Genomic DNA, 21,906 nt, shown 5'->3' with positions numbered 1-21,906 from the left:
GGTGAAGACCGTGACGTGTGATAGCCTGCTGCCCATGGAGATCCTGCTGGTGAGTAGGGTTGGGCACCGAGAACCGGTTCTAATAGGAACCGGTTCCTAACTTCCGGTTCTGGAACATATTTGCATTTAGATTCTTAACCCTTTAATCGCCAATGACGTGTTTAGACGTCATTCCTCGCCATGCGTAATCTGCCAAATGACGTTTTACAGCGTCTTTGAGATCAATATTTCAAAAATCTGTCATGGCAATCATATTTCACCCACGGAGACTTGACGGGTGCTGCAGATCTCCTCTCAATTCTCCAACGGTTCAAGACCGCCATCTGGTGGCCGATCGGCAAATCGCCAAAACCGGAAGTGAGCGGCCGGAAGTGGTGCTCACCCATATTTCGTCCGGCCACACGCTATCGCTCCCGGGGCTCCATCTCGACATACTGGATAATCGATCGGTTGCCCTAACTCAATAAACAACGTTATTTGGACGTATATAGTATTATACAACCTGGAACTGGACCAACTAGATCGACATCCCATAATAACGATATTTTTGCTCCAGTAGCATCGCCCAACGCTACGAGGAAGCTGCGGTGAGTTTCAGCGTGTTTGATTATTATTATCCATATAAACTGCTCTGATCTATATATCGCCCATACTACATAAATGATTTAACGTCGGCCACGGACTTATAAACCCCCCCCCCTCCGGTCACCAGCAGATGATGAGGCATGACGTTTAGGACCTTGTACAATTGACATTTTTTATCTGACGTCAATCGGTATCAAACTACATTTGATGATCTAATATATGTATTTATGGCTATAACTCACGTTCTGCAGAATGCTGCAGAAAACGATAAAAACATATTTATACTTTAGACCGTATTTTAGTATGAATGTGTGAATGAAAAAGTAGAACGTTGCTACATCCTAAACGATAGATACTTGACGTTGAATGGGCCATAGTAATGTCAATTTAGCAATACAATTTAAAAAGTTATAGCCCTGCAAAGAAGGGGAACATCTCCATGGCAGAGAGGGGATTAAGATCAGAATAATCCCTGGCAGATAAAGGGTTAATTTCGATTAAAAATGTTTTATTATTTGTATTTTTTTTTGTTAATTAATACCCTAGTTACAGTACAGCAACCAAATTAAACTGTATCAAGTCAACTGTGACAATGTGAATAGTATGAAAAAAATTCAGATTTTTCAAAAAAAAATAAAGAATAAGAATAAGCTGTGACCTGTTTTGACCTGCACCTCAAAGAATCGGAAGCGAGAATCGTTTAGAACAGGAATCGAAATGGAGAATCGGAATCGGAACCGGAATCGGAATTGTTCAAATCCAAACGATGCCCAACCCTACTGGTGAGGGCACCAGTACTGACACGGGAACCTTCAGTCGCTTCCACTTGCCACTCACGGGTCTATTTTCATACTGAAAAACCACCTCTGTATCCTCCTCATGAAGAGGAGATGAGCAGATGCCATAATACCGAGCAGGCGCATCACGGACAGCGCCGTAACTGTCCTGCCAGGACAGAACCTCCTGAGCGCGCCGAGAATATCCTCTCGCCGCTGCTCTGAGAGGGTTGCCCTCATGGGCCTTGAGCTTAGAACCAAGCCCAAGTACTCCACCTGATGACTGGGAAGAGGAGTACTCTTCTCCCAGTTTACAGCAAAACCTAGACTGGTGAGGAATTCCACCACCAGCCTGGTATGAGACCTGACGATCTCCTCTGACCGGCTGAGGAGCAGAATGTCGTCGAGGTAGAATAGAATTCGTATCCCCTGACGACGCAGATGTCCCAGCACGGTCTCCACGCACTTGGTGAATGTGCGAGGGGCCAGAGAGTAGCCGAACGGCAGCCTCTGGTATTCGTACGCTATGCCCTGAAAGAGGAAACGAAGGAATTTCCTGTGAGGAGGGAAGATCGGGATGTGAAAGTACGGATGTGAAAGATCGGGATGTGAACCAATCTCCCACTCTGACAGCGCTTAGCAGGTGTTTGACGGTCAACGTTCTGAACCGTCTCACCACAATCAGCCGATTGAACGCGGACAGGTCCAGTATAGGTCTGACACCTCCCGATTTCTTGGGCACCAGAAAATACCCGGAGTAAACGCCACACATCGCGTCCTCCCTTGGGACCACGACGACGGCCTGCTTCGCCAACAGAGATTAGATCTCGTCGGCCAGAGCTGTCACCGCTGCGGACCCTGACAACAACCCCACCCAAAAACGGAGGGTGGGGTTGTGCAAACTGCAACACAAGCCCCCGACTCAGCGTTCTCTCCATCCACCTCGACATATGGCACTCCTGTAACCATACGTGATGATAATCCCAAAGCGCACCCGCCGCCAACTGGCGCTGGTCCGCCAGGACTGTAGATAGGAGGCCCGGTCCCACCCGCTGTGTGTTGCCAACCCTGGACTCGCCAACCGCGCGAGCAGGGTGTCTCGCGGAGCCGGGATATCGCACCCTGACTCTACCAACGAGGCAATCGCACCCAAGGGGGGACCCCGACAGAAAGGGCCGGTCTGATACGAGGGGAGCGGCCATCACCCTTGGTGACATAAGCTCCCCCGCTGAGCATCTTCCCGGCATAGACTGCTGAGGATAGCCTGCTCTGCAGCTGGACATGCAAGGTGTGTGGTCCCCACACTGCCCGATAGGGTGGGTCCCTACTCACCGTAGCCCTGTAGTGATATTACTACCACCCAAACCATGCATGCCTGACTGACCACCGCCGGTCTTCCGGTCGGGGGAGGCACTAACGTGATACCCGGCCTGGCGAGGGCGGGGCTGGGCAAACTCACGCTGCGACCTCCTGGGCCTAGAGTTCCCCCTCTGACAACCTTTTTTAGATACAGGGAACCCTGCTCCGTCGACAGATACAACACCAGGCTCACCAAACACAGATGCAATGTGTGGTGTGGGAGCCGCTTGACAGCACAGCATTCTCACAGGCAGACCCAGGCCTAGCTAGCAACTGGGTGTCAGCCCCGGTCCCCATGAGAAGCGAAACGTGGGGCCGCTTGCGCTTCACTGGAACACAGCTAGACGGTAGGGCAGACCCCTATTAATCGATTAGTCGACTAATCGGTCGAAAGGGGCCGTAGTCGACTGGCCAACCTCTTAGTCGAATATAATTTAAAAAAAATAATCAAATAAAAATTATAATTTTTTTCAAAAGAAAAGAGACATAGAAGCGTGGCTAACGCTAATGGCATGCATACCAGAGGCTAACTGCCTACGAAAACAGGCACAGAGGCACTGAAAGAGGATTTCACCCATCTAATGAATGAATGAATGAATGAATGAATGAATGAATGAATGAATGAATGAAAACTTTATTTAACAGATTGCAGAATGGGTACAATACAGTACGGCTCAATATACACAATTGTTAAGGGGATGCAGACCTGAGAAAGACGTTTGTCTTGTTTCCATCAGGGTCCCCCATTTTCAATTCATATAGACATTTATGACATACACAACATACATGACATATAGGTATTTAGTACTGATACATTTGTGACATAAACGGTATTCAAATATACAGTACTGTTACCCCTAGATCCTGACAGAGTATATACATATGATGGGGATGGGACTGTACATTAGGAGGGGGTGGGTGGGTGGGAGAGAAATATACATACGGCGGGGAGGGAATATATACATGCGGTGGGGAGGAGACTGTCTATTAGGAGGTGGTGGGGGTTTTGGGCATTTACGGTGGCCAGTTTCGAATTGCAGCCTCCCGTAGGTGCTCTTTAAAAGCGGTTTTGAATGTGGGTAGGGATTCACATTCCTTTACAGCTTTGGGTAGGGCGTTCCACATTGATGTGGCATAATTGCGAAACGCGTTTAATCCCTTGTTTGAGCCGAATCTGGGTTTAACATGATTTGTTGAGCTTCCTCTGGTTTAGTGGTTGTGGTATTCACTGACCTTTGGGAAGTATTTTGACATGTACATGGGTACCTTAGTCGTATAGTGTATCTTGTAGACCAGGCCCATTGCAAGTTGCTGTACTCTGTCGTCTACTCTAAGCCATCCTAGGTTGTCAAAGTGGGCAGGGGTGAGGTGGGTTCTGGGGGTAAGGTCAAGTAGTAGTCTGACCAGTTTGTTTTGTGATGTTTGTAATCTTGTTTTAAGCGCCTTTGAGGTGCTTTGGTACCATGAGGTGCATGCATAGTCGTAGTACCCTTGAATGAGTGCTCCTGCCAGAGTCTTCAGGCTATTCTTGTTTACCAGAGAGGAGATCCGGTACAAGAATCTAGTTCGTTGGTTGACTTTTTTTATTACATTGGATGCCATTTTGTCACAGGAAAGATTTGCCTCTAGGATGGAACCCAGGTAGGTAATTTCGTCTTTCCTTGTGACAATATTGTCACCCACTGAACACACTATACTAGACAAATATCAAGATGTATCCATCAGTGGACCAATTGCATGCTTTTGCAGAGGACAGGAAGCCTTCAGTCGACTCCTTCAGACATTAAGCACCCCCCACAGCCCAAATGGAATGATTTTTTTTAAGTCGACCAATAGTCGACTAACGGCAAATTTTGGCCAATCCTAGTCGACCATCCAAATCCTTAGTCGGGGACAGCCCTACTAGACGGCGATGGTTTTTTAGGGCACCCTCAGATGTCCGTGTGCCTGTAATGAATGGAAATATTGAATAAAAGAAATAACGATGAAAACCCGAATATACTCGGGTCTGGCGCTGAACGGTTGGCGAGTTAACCCGACTATCATCGGGTCTGGCATCCAAAGTGTTAAGAGGTTAAGAAGTTAAGTATTATGTATCACATATAATAAAAGCATCATAACAACACTGAAGATTAGCTAGCAAACTGCCAAAGCGGCCAGTAGAATTAACACACCCCACAGAAGATAAGGACTTGCCAGCTACAACCAAATTCACCAGCACCAGTGTTGTGTAGGGATGCACGATAATTATCGGGCCGATAATTATCGGGCCGATATCAGCAATTATGACGTCATCCCGATAAACCCGATAACGTTATTAATAGCTCCGATAATATAATATATTTTTTGGTAAAAAAAAATGCTGTGTGGGTGAATTGGAATGAAGTGCGTTTGTTTTGACTGTAGGCTCATCCCGTTTTGCCAGTACTGTGGTACGACTGACAGCATGTGGTTTAGGAACAGGGCGTTTTACACAAATCCAGCGCTCCCTTTCTTGGCTGTGACGTAGCCACGTAAGTTTCTGAATCAGCGCGGACGTTAAAACAAAGATGGCCGCGTCCGCGCGTCGGTACTCGGAGGAAAAAGTTCGCTTGCTATTTGTAATAATGCAGAAGTTCCACAAGGAGGGAAAAGGGCAACAACTTGTAATACATCCAGCCTGACGGGTCACCTGCGGCATCACCACCGCTACGACGGTGTGTTATTGTGTTAACTTAGAAGCCTACGACGACGCGAGGAGCTAAGCAAAGCTAGCCCCTTCCATGGCTGTGATGCAACCCTCGGTTGAACGCAGTCACTTATTGCTCCGTAGTAGCCAGGTTAATTTGCACCACCAAGGACTGCTTAAAAGCTAGCGGCTTGAGCCCTTGGGTCATTTCTGTCAAACTTATTTAATTTAGCAAACGACTCGTCAATAGCTGGCTTTGGATTCACAGCAGCTTCTAGCTTCTAGCTTCTAGCGTCTAGCGTCATAGGCTTTTAACGCCATCATAGCGGTGGTGATGCCGCAGGTGACTTGTTGTGGTGGTGATGTGTCCACTCAAAGCCTTTTTTTCAAGGCTCCGCTTTGAAAAAAGAAGAACAAAAAGCTTTGAGCGTCTTAGGTTGGATGTATTACAAGTTGTTGACGGATTGTGAATTTTCATTTGGAAAAATAAATATGGTCACTTTATCAGTCAAAACTGTTGTCTTGGCTTTTGTTTCTGTTGTCTGGTTAGGTCACATTTAAGTTGGTGTTAAGTTATTGTCCTGGGAAGTCTTTTTATGTATTATTATTGTATTGTGATATGTTTTGTTTCATGTTGAAAAATCGGTTATCGGCTTGAGGAGCATAAAGTTATCGGTATCGGTGTCAAAAAAATCAATATCGTGCATCCCTAGTGTTGTGTGGATGTTATTGAGGATGAGGGGGGGGGGGGGGTACTCCACAGTGTCAGGGCGACAGTGGCTTAGGAGGTAGAGCTGGCAATCCGGAGGTTCCCAATTTGATTCCCGCTCCTCCCGGGCAGCGTGTCGATGTGTCCTTGAGCAAGACACTTAACACATTGACGGCCACAGGGATTAGAAGGGCCCCACTCTATACGGCCAGCATATCATAATAAGGTTTCATTGTGCGTGAGGCTGTTTGTAGAGCTTGTAGAGGGGACGTCGTTTCTGATGAATGATTACCAATAACGGCATTAGCCTCAGTAGCCTAATTCGCTGACCGGGTGGATGGCTATCAAAACAAGGCCCGATTGGGCTGTAATTGAGGTCAAATAGCTCTTACCTGTGGCCGGTTGGACTGCAAAAAGGATTTCCCAGTTATCGATCGCCATCTGGTAGATCCATATGTCCATTGGCTGATGCTATAATCCTTTACTGCATACTGAATTCAGCGTCCCAAAAACTATTTCAGGCGATCGGCTACACGCATAGCTCTAGGCTAACAGAAAAGTCCATTCATAAATTTTTTTAATAAAACACCGGTCAACAGGGAACACTGCATTATCGAGACAGTGTTGTGTGGATGTTAGTGAGGATGAAGGAGGGGTAAGTATGAATTAGTGTATGGATGAAAATAAAGGGGTCTGTCAAGTAACAGCACAACGACCCAAGTGAGACCTGAGTTTAAAGGATAGATGCTGTGCTTTTCACAATCGAACATTCATTTAAAAAAATATATATATTTATTCATTTCTTTTTTGCAATTCAAATATTTATTGAATATCGAACATTTGTTTGACAGTCCTAGTAAGCTTACAACAACTACACATTTTCTTATTTATAACCCCCCCCCCCCATGAATCCAGGGCCTACATTCTTGTTCTCACAGAGGGAGTTGATGATGGGTTTATTATCTAAAAGTCAACAGCTTGTTTGTAATGATGCCCATAGCACAGCCGCCCTTCTACTCAAGACTAACAATCTGTTTTAGTGCTTACTGGAAAAAACCATTGCTCTAGGTCTTGTTCCCAGAAGACCCATCTCTCTTCCTACAAAACGTTCCACAAAATGTCCCTCACAAAACGTACGAGTGACCACAATTTGCCACATACAGCCCACAGCAGTCCTGCACGCCGTGGGAAAAAGGAAACAAAGACGTATTTTTGCTTTGTAAATATTTGACAACGACAACGGCAAAAGTTATTTTTGACTTTTATGCTTTCATGAGGTCAAATGTTATCATGTCTGCTGTGGGGCCGTGGAATAATGAACTGGACACAGGAGGACCTTGGGAGCAAAGAGGTTGAGAACCACTGCTCTGAACTGAGCTCAGTAATAAAGCAAAACATAGAAATGTATTAATTAATTCATCCATTCCTTCATTCCTTCTCACCCAGGCCATTGATGGTGAGTGGTGGGGAGCAGGTGTTGTCCAGGGTCCTCAGCAGGAGGAGACCCAGTCTGTCCCTCAGGGGGGAGGGCAGGGACAAGGCTGCTGTGCCCCCGGATGCCTCACACACTCTCTGCCACACATAGAAGATCGATGCCTTCAGCCCCTCATCTGGGTACAGCAGGGCTGAGCACAGGCGCTCCAGCAATGGCACTGGAGGAAGGGAGAGAGGGAGGGAGATGGGGGGTTAAGAGTAGGGCCCTATGAAATCCGTTTTTATCTTTTCCTGTTTTCCTATATGAATTTTCCTGTTTTCGGATTTCTCTGTTTTTAATTTTCCTGTTTTTGGATTTCCTTTGGATTTTGGAAGGGAAATTGGATTTTTTTTCCTTTGGATTAAATTTAAAATAAATCAATAAATAATACAAACGTATGTTTTTAACTTTAACTTACTTTGATAACTTCAAACTTGAAATGGTAACAACAGATGAGGTACTCAAAAAACTGAGCGCCCTCCAACCTAACAAGGCCACTGGCCATGACAACATCCCCTCCAAATTCCTCAGAGACTCAGCAGCCGCCATCACCCCAGTCATCACACACATAATAAACCTCTCCATAAAACAGGGACACGTCCCCAACGACTTCAAAATTGCGAGAGTGACCCCCCTGCACAAAAAGGGCAGCAAATTAGACCCAGGCAACTACCGCCCTGTTTCTATTCTTACCTCCATCTCGAAAGTCATGGAAAAAAAATTCTACGAACAGGTAGAAAAGTACCTTGCGGAAAAAAATCGAATCTACGAATTCCAATCTGGCTTCAGAACATCAAACTCCATTGACACATACCTTCTCTATTTGAACGACCACATCAAACAAGAGGTGGACGTGGGCAAATACTGCGGCATGGTGATGGTGGACCTACGAAAGGCCTTCGACACTGTCAATCACTCCATTCTGATTTACAAGCTAAAAGCAATTGATTTTGATAGTCTATCAGTGAGCTGGATGCAATCCTACCTGGAGGGGAGAGAACAGATGGTGGAGGTAAACGGTACTCTATCCACCCCCCCCTCACAGTGAGCTGTGGTGTTCCACAAGGAAGCATACTAGGACCGCTACTGTTCTTAATTTATGAAAATGACATGTCATCAGCTTGTGACTGCAACTTGTTCTTGTTCGCGGACGACTCAGCCCTGCTGGTCTCTGACAAGAACAAGTTACAGGTTGAAAAAACCCTCAGCTCAGAACTCGGCAGAATCTGCACCTGGCTCGCTGATAACAAACTATCATTACACCTGGGTAAAACAGAGTCCATTCTCTTTGGATCAAATAACAAACTCAGCAAGACCGACGGCTTCTCAGTTACAGTGGGTGACAATATTGTCACAAGGAAAGATGAAATTACATACCTGGGTTCCATCCTAGAGGCAAATCTTTCCTGTGACAAAATGGCATGATCCAATGTAATCAAAAAAGTCAACCAACGAACTAGATTATTGCCAGATGATTTCCAAAAGAAAATATAAAAAAAAATATATATATATATATATATATTTCTTTTTTTATGCAGTCAGGCCACTGAACTTAGAAGCAGGCCAGTGTTTCTAGTTGCAGCAGCGCAATAGTTAGATAACCTAGGTGGGGAACAACCAGGAGATCACTGCAACTCACACAAGTTGGAGAACTATCTCTCTCTCTTGCTCTCACACACACACAAAGGGAGCCGCATGTGATTGGTAGAGGCGGGACCCTTACAAAAAACTGTTGTTGCTAATCATTGACACATGCTAGCCTGTAATAATCCCCCCCAGAAAAATCTACTTTGCATTTGATATATTGCAAATATATGCCATCACACACACTGGCATTTAAAGGGTTAGAATTATAAAATGAATATGTGGTGTTATAATCAGGGCTGAAGTTGAATAAAAGATTGTATTATTTTCAATCTGACATTACAAAAAAACAGAAAATCCATCAAAATCAGTGTTGTTGCTAACAATAATTTGTGATGCCATCACAAACACTGGCATTTAAAGGGTACAAATAAAAAAATTGAAGTCTTTGTAACAACAAACATTTCCCAGACCCCCTGCTTAAAAAGTGGCCTGACTGGGGCTATATTTTGCACTATATTTCCTGGCCTGAATGATTTCCCCAGTCCGGCCCTGGTTAAAAGCCTCCAATGCTTATTAGTGTGTGTGCGTTTGATTTAATTATTATTATTTTTTTTTTTTTACCTCCTATAATAGCGGGGGTCGCAGCTCTCTGACACCGTTATTTGGGGGTCACGGCCTAAAAAGTTTGGGAACCCCTGGACTAGAGCATACATTTGAGTCATCAAAGAAATTAAGCAAAAGTGGTTACCCGTTTATTTTTTTGAAAATAAAAGAATATACTGGATGACTATTACGACTACTACCACTGCCAATACTACTGATACATCCCTATTGGCAAACTTTATATTTAAAAAAAATAAAAATAATAATAATAATAATAATTCATATTTTTTTATTTTTATAAAAAAAAAATTGGTTCATTATAAAACTGTGGCGGGCCGCCACAGTCTAGGCAATTAATGGGAAACACTGGACTATGCTTGCACCTCATGGTACCAAAGCACCTCAAAGGCACTAAAAACAAGATTACAAACATCACAAAACAAACTACTTGACCTTACTCCTAGAACCCACCTCACCCCTGCCCACTTTGACAACCTAGGATGGCTTAGAGTAGACGACAGAGTACAGCAACTTGCAATGGGCCTGATCTACAAGATACACTACACCAGGGGTTCCCAAAGTGTTCAGGCAGCGACCCCCGAAATAACGGTGTTGTCAGAGAGCCGCGACCCCCACTATTATAGGAGAAAAAATATATTTAACAATTATTAAAATCTTTTTTATTATAATATTTTTTTATGGAAATGTATGGTTGAAACATGCAAACGTTCAAACGCACACAAACTAATAAGCATTGGAGGGTCCCCCACCAGGAAATGTTTTGTTACAAAGACTTCATTTCCTGCATTCTGATGTAGGAATTTTTTTGTACCCTTTAAATGCCAGTGTTTGTGATGGCATCACAAATTATTGTTAAAAAACAGGCTAGCATATGTATGATTAGCAAAAACACTGATTTTGATGGATTTTCAGTTTTTTTGTAATGTCAGATTGAAAAAAATACTTACTCTTACTGTAACTGAGGGGTACAATTCCCTGACTGTATTACTAGATATGATACTTACTACCACTACCTTTGTACTTAATATTCGGCCACCCAGTACTCGGCATAAATATATTATGATGAACACTGTCACGTAGATGAAACGGATCCAACACAAATGTACGAATTAGAAATAGGTCTTTATTTCTACACAGCGATGGTGTGTAGAGCAAGCACTTAATCAAATCAATCACATTTATGAATGGGAATTAGTATGCACTTTTATGGCAAGAGTATTCGTCGGTATATCAATAGAGAATGTCCAATCTCTGAAGGCGCAGGTGGTACATATACGACCTGGAATAGTTTAAGGAATAACAGCAATGATACTTTAATGATTATATACTGGATACACTAGGGGGGGTTAATCCGGTCGCTTGTAAGCCGACAGGAGTAGGAAGGGGGGGGGGGGGGTAGAATCCGGCTGCCTCATCCGGCCAAGGGTATCCCAGGTGAACCCACTGTAGTGCCGTTCAATGCGCCGGCGATCCTTGGACCACAGATGAAAGCAGGTGGACTCTCTGTGAGCCGGCTCTCTCCGGTCCACGGGGGAGAGACGTGAAGCGACCTCGTCTTGCAGAGCGTCTCCTCACCTTGCATCCTCTCCAGGGGGGGGGGGGTTCCAACACACGGCAGTGTCGGGGGTCTTTATCCATGGAATAATCAACGTATACAAAGCATAATCCGTGCCGGGGAAGGCGGGCTGTCGTCGGTAGAATAATCCGGTATACAGGTCCACTCGCTCGTCGGCTCTGGGGCTCCTCGGGTGCAGCTTCACGTGGGGTCAACCACCCTGGATAAGCAGCCAGTTCTCTGCCCGAAACGATGGGGTACTGACTACGGTAGTATTCTCACCGCACGAAGCACTATATATTAACAGACTATTATTAGCTTAATAGACTACGTCCAACTCGACGATATAGTGCCAAATATGACTATTCAAATATTAATATACACGATGTCTCAATACCGATGGTAAGCCGAACTTGGCCTTACTCCCACACGTGGCGTCGCGGGGAGGCTTTACGTCTGTGACTCTATTGGAGGGTAAGAAACTGGACTGAAAAGGAAGTCCTACTTTAGTAGCGCAGTATATATACGCACTATGAACAAATAGTCCCATTAGTGGTGCGGTAGCCAGATTCCTACGCGGAACTAGGACTTGTTCGTACATGTTGAGCGGTACGTTTGAACTGGGTCTGGGGGTATGGCAGCCTGGCACCAAGGTCTCGACCAATAGTAGAATGGAGACTATTATGGGAAGTTCAGTAGGCTAGAATGGATATTCAATGCATATTGTACAAGGAATATACAAGGGATATCAGGGAATATTAGAGAATATACAAATACAATTAAATATATATATATAAATAAATATATATTCGGTTTAATCTGGCCCTTCACAACAGCCACCCCCTGATTGGTCCCAGACCTAATCAGTTAAACAGAGACAGATTAATCGCGTTGTCTATTTACACATAAGGGTTTGCTGTAGGGGTCAGTCAACTTCACAAAGTCATAGGGTTATAGGGTCATGGTCATCATCGATTGTGTCTGGGAGTCGGGGCAGTTCTATGAGCCTCGCCACGGGACGGGTGTAAGTGCGACCCTGGACAAGCACTTCAGCTGCTCGGACCTTGCCGTCGGCACCGGTGATCACTTTGCTTACGCGGCCGGCCGGCCACATGGCTCTGGGCAGTGATTGATCAATAATCATGACGACTGTTCCTTCTGTCAAATTGTCTCTCTCCTTTACCCACTTCTGGCGGGTCTGTAGAGACGGTAGGTAGTGCAGTAGGAAACTGCTCCAAAACTTGTCGGCTAATACTTGACTGTACCTCCACATTCGTCGGCCGTTCGCTTCTTCAGGCCGGTACATTGTCTGGGGTAACGCGGGATCTAGCCGCCCCATCAGGAGTGTGTTGGGGTCTGCGGAGATAACAGTGCTCAATCCACAGAACACAGGCTTCTTATTTTCCACCTCCTCTGGACTTGCTTCCCTCGGGATAGGCATGGGCCACTGTCCTTCCGGGAGTCTTAGGAATGCGGGGCCGTCACTGTAGACATTGCGACGGGTGAGGTCATCTAGGGGCATTCCCCGGGTAATGACGTCAGCTGGGTTCTGTTTTGTATCAACGTAGCGCCACTCTGTTTCTCCGGTTAACTCTTCGGTTAAGTCTTGAATCTCGGTGACTCTGACTCCCACGAAGACTTTGTACTTGCATGAGTCCGATTTGATCCAGGCGAGTACTGTCGTGGAATCTGACCACAGGATTGTTCTAGACACCGGTATGGTGAGCTCACGTTGGATGAGCGTGGCTAGGTGCGCTCCGGCTAGGGCTGCGCAGAGCTCTAGACGTGGGATAGATTGTTGCTTGCGTGGGGCTATTCTCGAGCGGGCGAGGACAAATGCTGTGTAGATCTCTCCCCCCCTTTCTTGGGCCCGCAAGTAGGCTACTGATCCGTATGCGACCTCTGAGGCGTCACTGAAGACGTGTAAGTCCATTTTACATGTCTCTGGCCTCACCGTGGGTGGGAAGTAGCTTCGGCGCATATTAACGCCTGGGAGTGAGTGGAGCTCCATCTCCCACTCTCTCCAGGTGGATGCAAGGTGTGCGGGAATGGGGTCGTCCCAGCCCTGGTCCTTGTCCCACAATGCTCGTACAATCATTTTTGCCCTGGTGGTGTACGGTAGAATACATCCTAGCGGGTCATATTGTCGGGCGAGTGTTGTGTACACACTCCGTCTGGTGGTCGGCGCCGCCGCCGGCCTTCCCTGCTCCGTAGTCAGGGGCTTGTGTCTGTAGTGAAGCGAATCTGTTTTGAATCGCCACACCAATCCCAGGGTCATCTCCTGGGCTTCTCCCGGGATTGTAGCCATCCAGGTCTCGCTGCTGGCTGCCTTGTCCTCGGAGGAGAGGCTGCGCAGTACTTGCGGATCGCTGCTGGCCCACTGCCTGAGATCAAAGCCGCCTTTGATCAATGAGGCGCGGAGTTTAATCAGGAGAGCCTCGGCTTCTTCCTGGGTTGAAAGGCTTTGTAGACAGTTGTCTACGTAGAAGCTGTTCTTTACGCTGTGTCGGACCTCTTCGTCCGCTGCTGGGTCCTCTGCTACATGTTTCTGTAGTGCAAATGTAGCACAGCAGGGGCTGCACGTCGTTCCGAAGGGGGGGACTTCCCATTGGTAGATGGCTGGGTGCTCATCTCCTGGCTTCTCTCTCCATAGGAACCGTAACAGGGGCTTGTCCTCCTCTACTAATCTCACCTGCAGGAACATTCCTTTAATGTCCCCGCTGATGGCCACCTTTTCCTGGCGGAAGCGGAGTAGAACGCCGAGTAGGGAGGGGCCGAGTGTGGGACCGGGCAGTAACTCTTTATTCAGATTTTGGGATCCGATCTGGTAGCTGCAGTTAAATACTATGCGGTCTTTACCGTTGTGATGGACCTTGTGGTGAGGCACGTACCACGATTCAGTGGTCTGGTCAGCCTCTTTAATGTCCATCTTTGTGACGTGTCCCGCTGTGATGAGCTTCTCAATCTCAGCGCGGTATACACTCTCTTGGGCGGGGTTCTTGGCTAAGCGCCGCTCCGTGTTCAGCAGGTACCGTTCTGTGGCGTCTGTCTTGGCGTGGAAAGTAGGCATTCCTTCTCGCCGCAGGAGTGGCGTGGCATATCTCAACACGCCGTTGACCGGGACTCTCTTGGTCCCTGTCTCGAGGAGGTGAATGGCGTAAATGTCATCTTTAGAGCGAATGTCTTTCTTTCCGTTCCTAAAGGGCATTTGTTCCAAGGTCCATAGCCGCTCTACGTGTTGCAGGAGTGCGGTTTCTCCCTCTGTGACTCGGGAGTGGAGACATGTAGTGGCTGTACTTCGGTTGAGAGATTTGGCGAGCGGGCCTTGGAGAGTCCATCCCAAACGGGTCTCGACTGCTGCAGGACAGCCTCGGGGTCCGGTATGAACCCGGTCTATCGGGACAATGAGGTCTGCATGGTCGGAGCCTATCAACAGGGTCGGCATAGCATTGTCTATGAGCGGGATCGGTAACTTGCGCAGATGTGCATATTTCTCCATCAGCTTGGCGACGGGGTATGTGTACCGCGACAGTCCTATTTCTTGGCTGGTGAAAGCGTCTGTAATCTGGTACCGTCGCTCAGGCTGGCCGCTTGCTGCGATAGAGAATGAGACATTCTCGCCCTTTATCGTCTTCAAATCTCATCTTATTGTCCGAATTGTCATTTGGGTTTCGCTTCCCCGCAGCCCTAGCTGGGCCGCAGCGGAGGCGAGCAGAAGGGTCTTCTCTGACCCGTCATCGAGGACGGCGTAAGTGTCCAGGACTTTATTCTGGTAGCTTAGTGTCACACGCACTACTTTTAGGAGTACTCGGGCTCCACTGCTGCTGGCGGGATCGATGTACATGACGCTCGCTTTGCTGCTGGATGGTGCGGGTGAAGGGCGCCGTCTGTTACTGTCGTGAAGTATGTCCAGATGGGCTCCATCGCACTTGGTGCACCTTTTCTTTAAGCGGCATTCGGCTGCCATGTGTGAGCGCGCACAGCGAAAACAGCGCTTGTTGGACTTTATCCATTGACTTGCTTCCTCCGCGTTCAGCTTGGGGAAGGAGTCACATTGCGCTAGCCAGTGTTCTTTCTCACAGTAGGGGCACACTATCTTCCACTTCTCCGTTCTGGAGGGGGTACTGTGGCTCCTGCTGCTCGGTACTGACTCCGATTGGTGCATCACAGTCACCGATCTTCTTGCATCATTTAGTCGTCTGGTTCCTTCTCTGGAGCCAGGGGTGCTCCGTCCGAATGTATCTAGCCGTAGGCTGCTGACTTCTCTCGCCAGGAAGTCCGCTAGATCGAGGAGGTTCGGTTCGGGGCCATTCGGGTCTCGGTGGTCTCTCTGCCGCCTAAAACGCTCCTGTCGAGCGGGCGGCAGCTTCTCCAAGATCCTTTCCACATTTGAGTTGGCGTAAAGTTCATGCCTCCCCTTCTCTCTCTGCGCTCCCAACATCCCTACCAGGGACTGCACTCTGATGGACAGGTCGTCCAGTGCTCGATTGTCTATTGCTGGGGGTAAGCGGTCGATGTGTCGGATCTCCTGGATCACGTAATCCCATATGCGCCCATACCTCTGGTCCAATGCTACCAGCGCTGCTGTGTATGGGGTGGTGGAAGTCGCGTAGGCGAGCGCTATATTATGTGCGCGGGGTACCTTTAAGTGCTTCAGTAGGATGGCGTATTTGTGGCGTTCATCCAATACATCCACCAACATGGTCTCCAGACACATGCGGAGTTCTGTATACTGGGCCCGGTTCTCTTGGGTGAAGTCGGGTACCATAGGCGTGCCAATGTATGACGCTGACTGTGGATACATCGGCGAGCGTTGGGGGAGAGGCCTCCTAGGCGAGTCTCCTCCCGCTCCTTGGTATGGGCTGGTACCGGCAGTGTACCATGGCCCGCTTGTCCAGGTGCTGTTCCTCGGTGCGGGTCGTGCGTCGTGCTCACCCGTGTATAGAGTCGGGGGTCTGTAGCGCAGCTCCGCGGGAGTATAGCCTGGGCTGTACCGGACCTCCTGGTCCGGTAGAGTACTGTGCTGTCGTCGGTCGTGGTTCTCCTCCTCTTCCTCTTCGTCTTCAGTTAGGTCATCCAGTGCTTGTAGTCTCTGGTTTAGCCTCTCCACAGGATATGCTGCTCCTTCCCGGTTGCTAGGTCTCGCTTGGACCGGTGGGGGGAGGTGGTCTGTGGGGGGTATAGACCTCGTCTGTTGGTCAAGTTCAGGGTTGTTTACTCGGCTAGGGGATGCCGCCCTGGAGGTGTGTCTAGACGAGTTCCTGGAGCCTCTGGCGGAGGGAGAGGGTGTTGTCCGTCTGATCAGCTGTTCTATTAGTTGCGCTTGCTGTCTGTCGCGCTCTGCGTCCCGTAGAGCACCAGCAGCTGCTCGCTGGCTGTCTGCTCGGTCTCGGGCCACATTCTCTTCCCTCTGAATGCGTCTTATTTCTAGACGTATATGCTCTTCTTCGCTCCGCTGCTGGATCTGCAGTCGGTCGCGTTCAGCAGCGGCGTTCAGGCTGATGAGGAAGGCCTGCTGTAGGGTCCTCTCTGCCTCGCTGGGAGAAGGCGGTTGTATAGGGGAGCCTTCCCTCGGGGTACTCCTTGCGGAGCCTTGGAGCTCTATCTCCACGGTGCTCTCCCCGTCTTCTTCCGTGCCGAGTTCTCTCTCGGTAGCGTTGTATTCCTCCCGGGACTCATCGGGGACTACTTCTTCAGTACTGGCGGGGTGTGAAGTCATGTCTGGTTCCCACTGGTCCCCACCGTGAACTTGGTCAGTTACATTAGAACCCGTAGGGGCCTCTATGGTCGGGGTAGTCTGGGCGTTGGGGTTAGACATACCTTTACTTTCTAGTTTTACCGCGTTTACTGTTAGTAGAAGACTAGGTTGTTGACTGACAGCGTAAGCCTCTAAGTACTGAGGGAGCCGTCGTTCGCGCTGCGGGCGTTGGTTAGGAGGATCGTTTCGTGGAGTGTTCATCATAGGCCATTTCAATATTAATAACACTATATTAATATTACACTAATTACCCTCCGGCTCGAAGGACCAATTGTAACTGAGGGGTACAATTCCCTGACTGTATTACTAGATATGATACTTACTACCACTACCTTTGTACTTAATATTCGGCCACCCAGTACTCGGCATAAATATATTATGATGAACACTGTCACGTAGATGAAACGGATCCAACACAAATGTACGAATTAGAAATAGGTCTTTATTTCTACACAGCGATGGTGTGTAGAGCAAGCACTTAATCAAATCAATCACATTTATGAATGGGAATTAGTATGCACTTTTATGGCAAGAGTATTCGTCGGTATATCAATAGAGAATGTCCAATCTCTGAAGGCGCAGGTGGTACATATACGACCTGGAATAGTTTAAGGAATAACAGCAATGATACTTTAATGATTATATACTGGATACACTAGGGGGGGTTAATCCGGTCGCTTGTAAGCCGACAGGAGTAGGAAGGGGGGGGGGGGGGTAGAATCCGGCTGCCTCATCCGGCCAAGGGTATCCCAGGTGAACCCACTGTAGTGCCGTTCAATGCGCCGGCGATCCTTGGACCACAGATGAAAGCAGGTGGACTCTCTGTGAGCCGGCTCTCTCCGGTCCACGGGGGAGAGACGTGAAGCGACCTCGTCTTGCAGAGCGTCTCCTCACCTTGCGTCCTCTCCAGGGGGGGGGGTTCCAACACACGGCAGTGTCGGGGGTCTTTATCCATGGAATAATCAACGTATACAAAGCATAATCCGTGCCGGGGAAGGCGGGCTGTCGTCGGTAGAATAATCCGGTATACAGGTCCACTCGCTCGTCGGCTCTGGGGCTCCTCGGGTGCAGCTTCACGTGGGGTCAACCACCCTGGATAAGCAGCCAGTTCTCTGCCCGAAACGATGGGGTACTGACTACGGTAGTATTCTCACCGCACGAAGCACTATATATTAACAGACTATTATTAGCTTAATAGACTACGTCCAACTCGACGATATAGTGCCAAATATGACTATTCAAATATTAATATACACGATGTCTCAATACCGATGGTAAGCCGAACTTGGCCTTACTCCCACACGTGGCGTCGCGGGGAGGCTTTACGTCTGTGACTCTATTGGAGGGTAAGAAACTGGACTGAAAAGGAAGTCCTACTTTAGTAGCGCAGTATATATACGCACTATGAACAAATAGTCCCATTAGTGGTGCGGTAGCCAGATTCCTACGCGGAACTAGGACTTGTTCGTACATGTTGAGCGGTACGTTTGAACTGGGTCTGGGGGTATGGCAGCCTGGCACCAAGGTCTCGACCAATAGTAGAATGGAGACTATTATGGGAAGTTCAGTAGGCTAGAATGGATATTCAATGCATATTGTACAAGGAATATACAAGGGATATCAGGGAATATTAGAGAATATACAAATACAATTAAATATATATATATAAATAAATATATATTCGGTTTAATCTGGCCCTTCACAACACTTACCATAAGGGACTAAATTGTCCTCTTCAAAAACGCCATAAAAATATTACTATATGTTGAAATACAGGTACCACTTTTTCTTTCTAAATTCCGTGAAATCGTCTGCGATTCCACTATCCCATAGGGCCCTAGTTAAGAGAGAGTGAGTTATAGAAAAGTAGAAGTAGAGAGAAAGTCAGAGAAAGTGTGTGTGTGAGAGATACTTTTGACTTAAAAAAAAACATCAATACAAAGAACAAAGAAAAAGCATCTACACACCTAACAACAAACCCAACTCACAACCTGTATTCCCAAATTCCGCATGCACAGACACCAGTAGACACACACACACCGGTACACACATCACCTCTAATAAACCGTAGAAGTCATACAACCCATTCCACCAATGGAACACCCTCCGACTTTCCACAGAACACATTCAATACATGGAGGAAAGGTACAACACGAGTACTATAAACCCATGTGTATATATAGAGAGAGATTGTGTGTGTGTTACCTTATTTTATTCTACAAGTATGTACCCAGTTTCTCAATAAAACATCTAGTCTTCAAGAGACCTGCTGTGTGTGTGTGTGTGTGTGTGTGTGTGTGTGTATGTGTGCATGATATGTGTGCATGTGTGTGTGCGTGCGTGCGTGTGTGTGTGTGTGTGTGTGTGTGTGTGTGTGTGTGTGTGTGTGTATGTGTGTGTGTGAGAAAAAGGAGGTGAGATTGTGCACAAGAAAATGACGATTCAAATCTCCAGACTGGTAGTAGGGCAGCATGTGGTAGTCTACACCCTCCCCAGACTGACAGTAGGGCAGCATGTGGTAGTCTACACCCTCCCCAGACTGACAGTAGGGCAGCATGTGGTAGTCTACACCCTCCCCAGACTGACAGTAGGGCAGCATGTTGTAGTCTACACCCTCCCCAGACTGACAGTAGGGCAGCATGGTGCTACAGAGGTTGACTGCTTGACCTGACTCCTAGAACCCACCTCACCCCTGCCCACTTTGACAACCTAGGATGGCTTAGAGTAGACGACAGAGTACAGCAACTTGCAATGGGCCTGGTCTACAAGATACACTACGCGACCAAGGTACCCATGTACATGTCAAAATACTTCCCAAAGGTCAGTGAATACCACGATCACAACACCAGAGGGAGCTCCACAAATCATGTAAAACCCAGATTCGGCTCAAACAAGGGACTAAACACGTTTTGCAATTATGCCACATCAATGTGGAACGCCCTACCTAAAGCTGTAAAGGAATGTGAATCACTACCCACTTTCAAAAACACTCTCAAAAAACACCTACGTGAGACTGCAATTCGAAACTGGCCCCTACAAATGTCCTAACCTAGTTGTACAGTAAATGACCAAGTAAGGCTTTGTCAGTATTCCAATGTACAGTGTAAAATGTGTGTGTGTCCCCTACCCAACCCCCCCCCCCCCCTCCAATGTACAGCCCTCACCCGCCCACCCAACCCCACCCCACCCACCCAACCTCCTCCAATGTACAGTTTCTACGCCAAATGTATATACACTCTTTTTCTGGACACTTTTGTATCACAAACAGTACTGTATTTGCAAATCTGATATGTCATAAATGTATAGATGTAGCAGTAATGTCTATCTGTATGTTATGTATGTCATATATGTTATGATGAATTGAAAATGGGGGACCCTGATGTAAACAAGACGAAAGTCTTTCTCTGGTCTGCATCCCCTTAACAATTGTATGTATTGAGCTGTACTGTACTGTACCCATTCTGCAATCTGTTAATAAACTTTTCAATCAATCAATCAATCAATCAAACTTCATCTGATCTTTTCAAACGCACACACACACAGAAGGGAGAATGCCTGTCCCCCCCCCCTTCCCCAGTCCTTACTCTGCCCGTCTGCTGTTCTCTCTATGGCTCTGAACAGGGTTAGCTTGTTGTTAGCTTACGCTAACGTAACGTTAATTTCGGTCTTTAACGCGACGTGGTCATAAAGGAATGGCGAGGATTGCAAAGCATGTTAGATGCATTTGACCCGTTGCGTAATAACACAGCAGGGATTTGTTTTGGGTCGCAAAATAGGCACGCTAGCCTTGCTATGTTGCAATGTCCGTGTTCCAGACACTACTGCTGTGTTGTGAGCCGAGCGGATACGACTCCACAGGATTTTCAAAATGAGCCTTAAATCATTGGGCACCAAAAACGTAATATCTCGAGTTTCGCCGCCAAGCGTTGAGTGCCAAAAACGTAATATCTCGTTTTTAGATCCTTTGATTTTTTTCCTTTGATCCCCGTTCTAAACACTCAGCCGGAGCTCCCTAGGTCTCTCTGGCTCATCTGCCTACATTGGAATTGCAATGAGGATCGAATCTCACCAGGTCGCAGTATCGCCTACCTTTTGAACTGGGGATATCACTTGTCCCCAGTACCGAGTTTACCTCCGGCTCTTTCCACCTAGGAGTGGATCACAACATAGCAATCGGTGGAAGATTTGGTGCCTCAGAGCTATTCTTTCCCGTATGGTAGACATGCCCAATATACACGAGTAATTGCGATCGCCATGGGATCGACTGGGATTTATTCATTTTGGAGTACCTTCTGACTGAGGTAAAGTCTATCTTAGGTAACCTGCTGGTATTTTTTTAACGTAAAACATGCTTCTGTACCGTCGTGTACTGGACGTAAAACATGCTCGACAAGCACGATCGCAGTTTCTAGTTAAAACGACCACCCCCCCCCCCTTGATGATTTTGTGAAGACACATTATGTACATGGTATATACCTTTGATTTGGAAGTATTTGGGGTTTCAGGCGATCAACCAGAACGATTTGGGCATATTGCATATAACGCGGCATATCTCGCGATCTATGAAAAAAGACTGGATTATTTTGGAAATGGGCGATGTTTAGCGTGTAATAGCGCACAAACTACAGTATGTAGAAATGAACTGATTAGTCAGTGATGGACTATGAACAATGCCTGTCAAATGAGCCATACTATTGTCTCCATAGCTATAATACAGAACACACGATGGGTCTGCAAACATCGCTAAAATGGTCAATAACACTGGCGCCATTAAGTACAGATGGGGAAAGAGGGTGGCACCCAATGAGTTA

The 21,906-nt window shown here is 47.2% G+C and overlaps 1 protein-coding gene across 1 annotated transcript in view; it reads right to left on the bottom strand.

Moving 5' to 3' along the window:
- Window positions 1-21,906, bottom strand: part of mei1 (meiotic double-stranded break formation protein 1) — a gene marked incomplete at both ends in the record, with an annotated part of 379,667 nt that overhangs the window by 304,421 nt on the left and 53,340 nt on the right. The window contains one exon of the mRNA XM_084329092.1: window positions 7,540-7,749. Within this exon, the coding sequence (XP_084185218.1) occupies window positions 7,540-7,749 (210 nt within the window). The remainder of the gene's footprint in view (window positions 1-7,539; window positions 7,750-21,906) is intronic.

The sequence above is a fragment of the Notolepis coatsorum genome, assembly GCF_963971535.1.
Source record: "Notolepis coatsorum genome assembly, chromosome: 14".
NCBI classification, from domain to species: domain Eukaryota; kingdom Metazoa; phylum Chordata; class Actinopteri; order Aulopiformes; family Paralepididae; genus Notolepis; species Notolepis coatsorum.
This window is presented reverse-complemented; position numbering and strand designations above follow the sequence as displayed.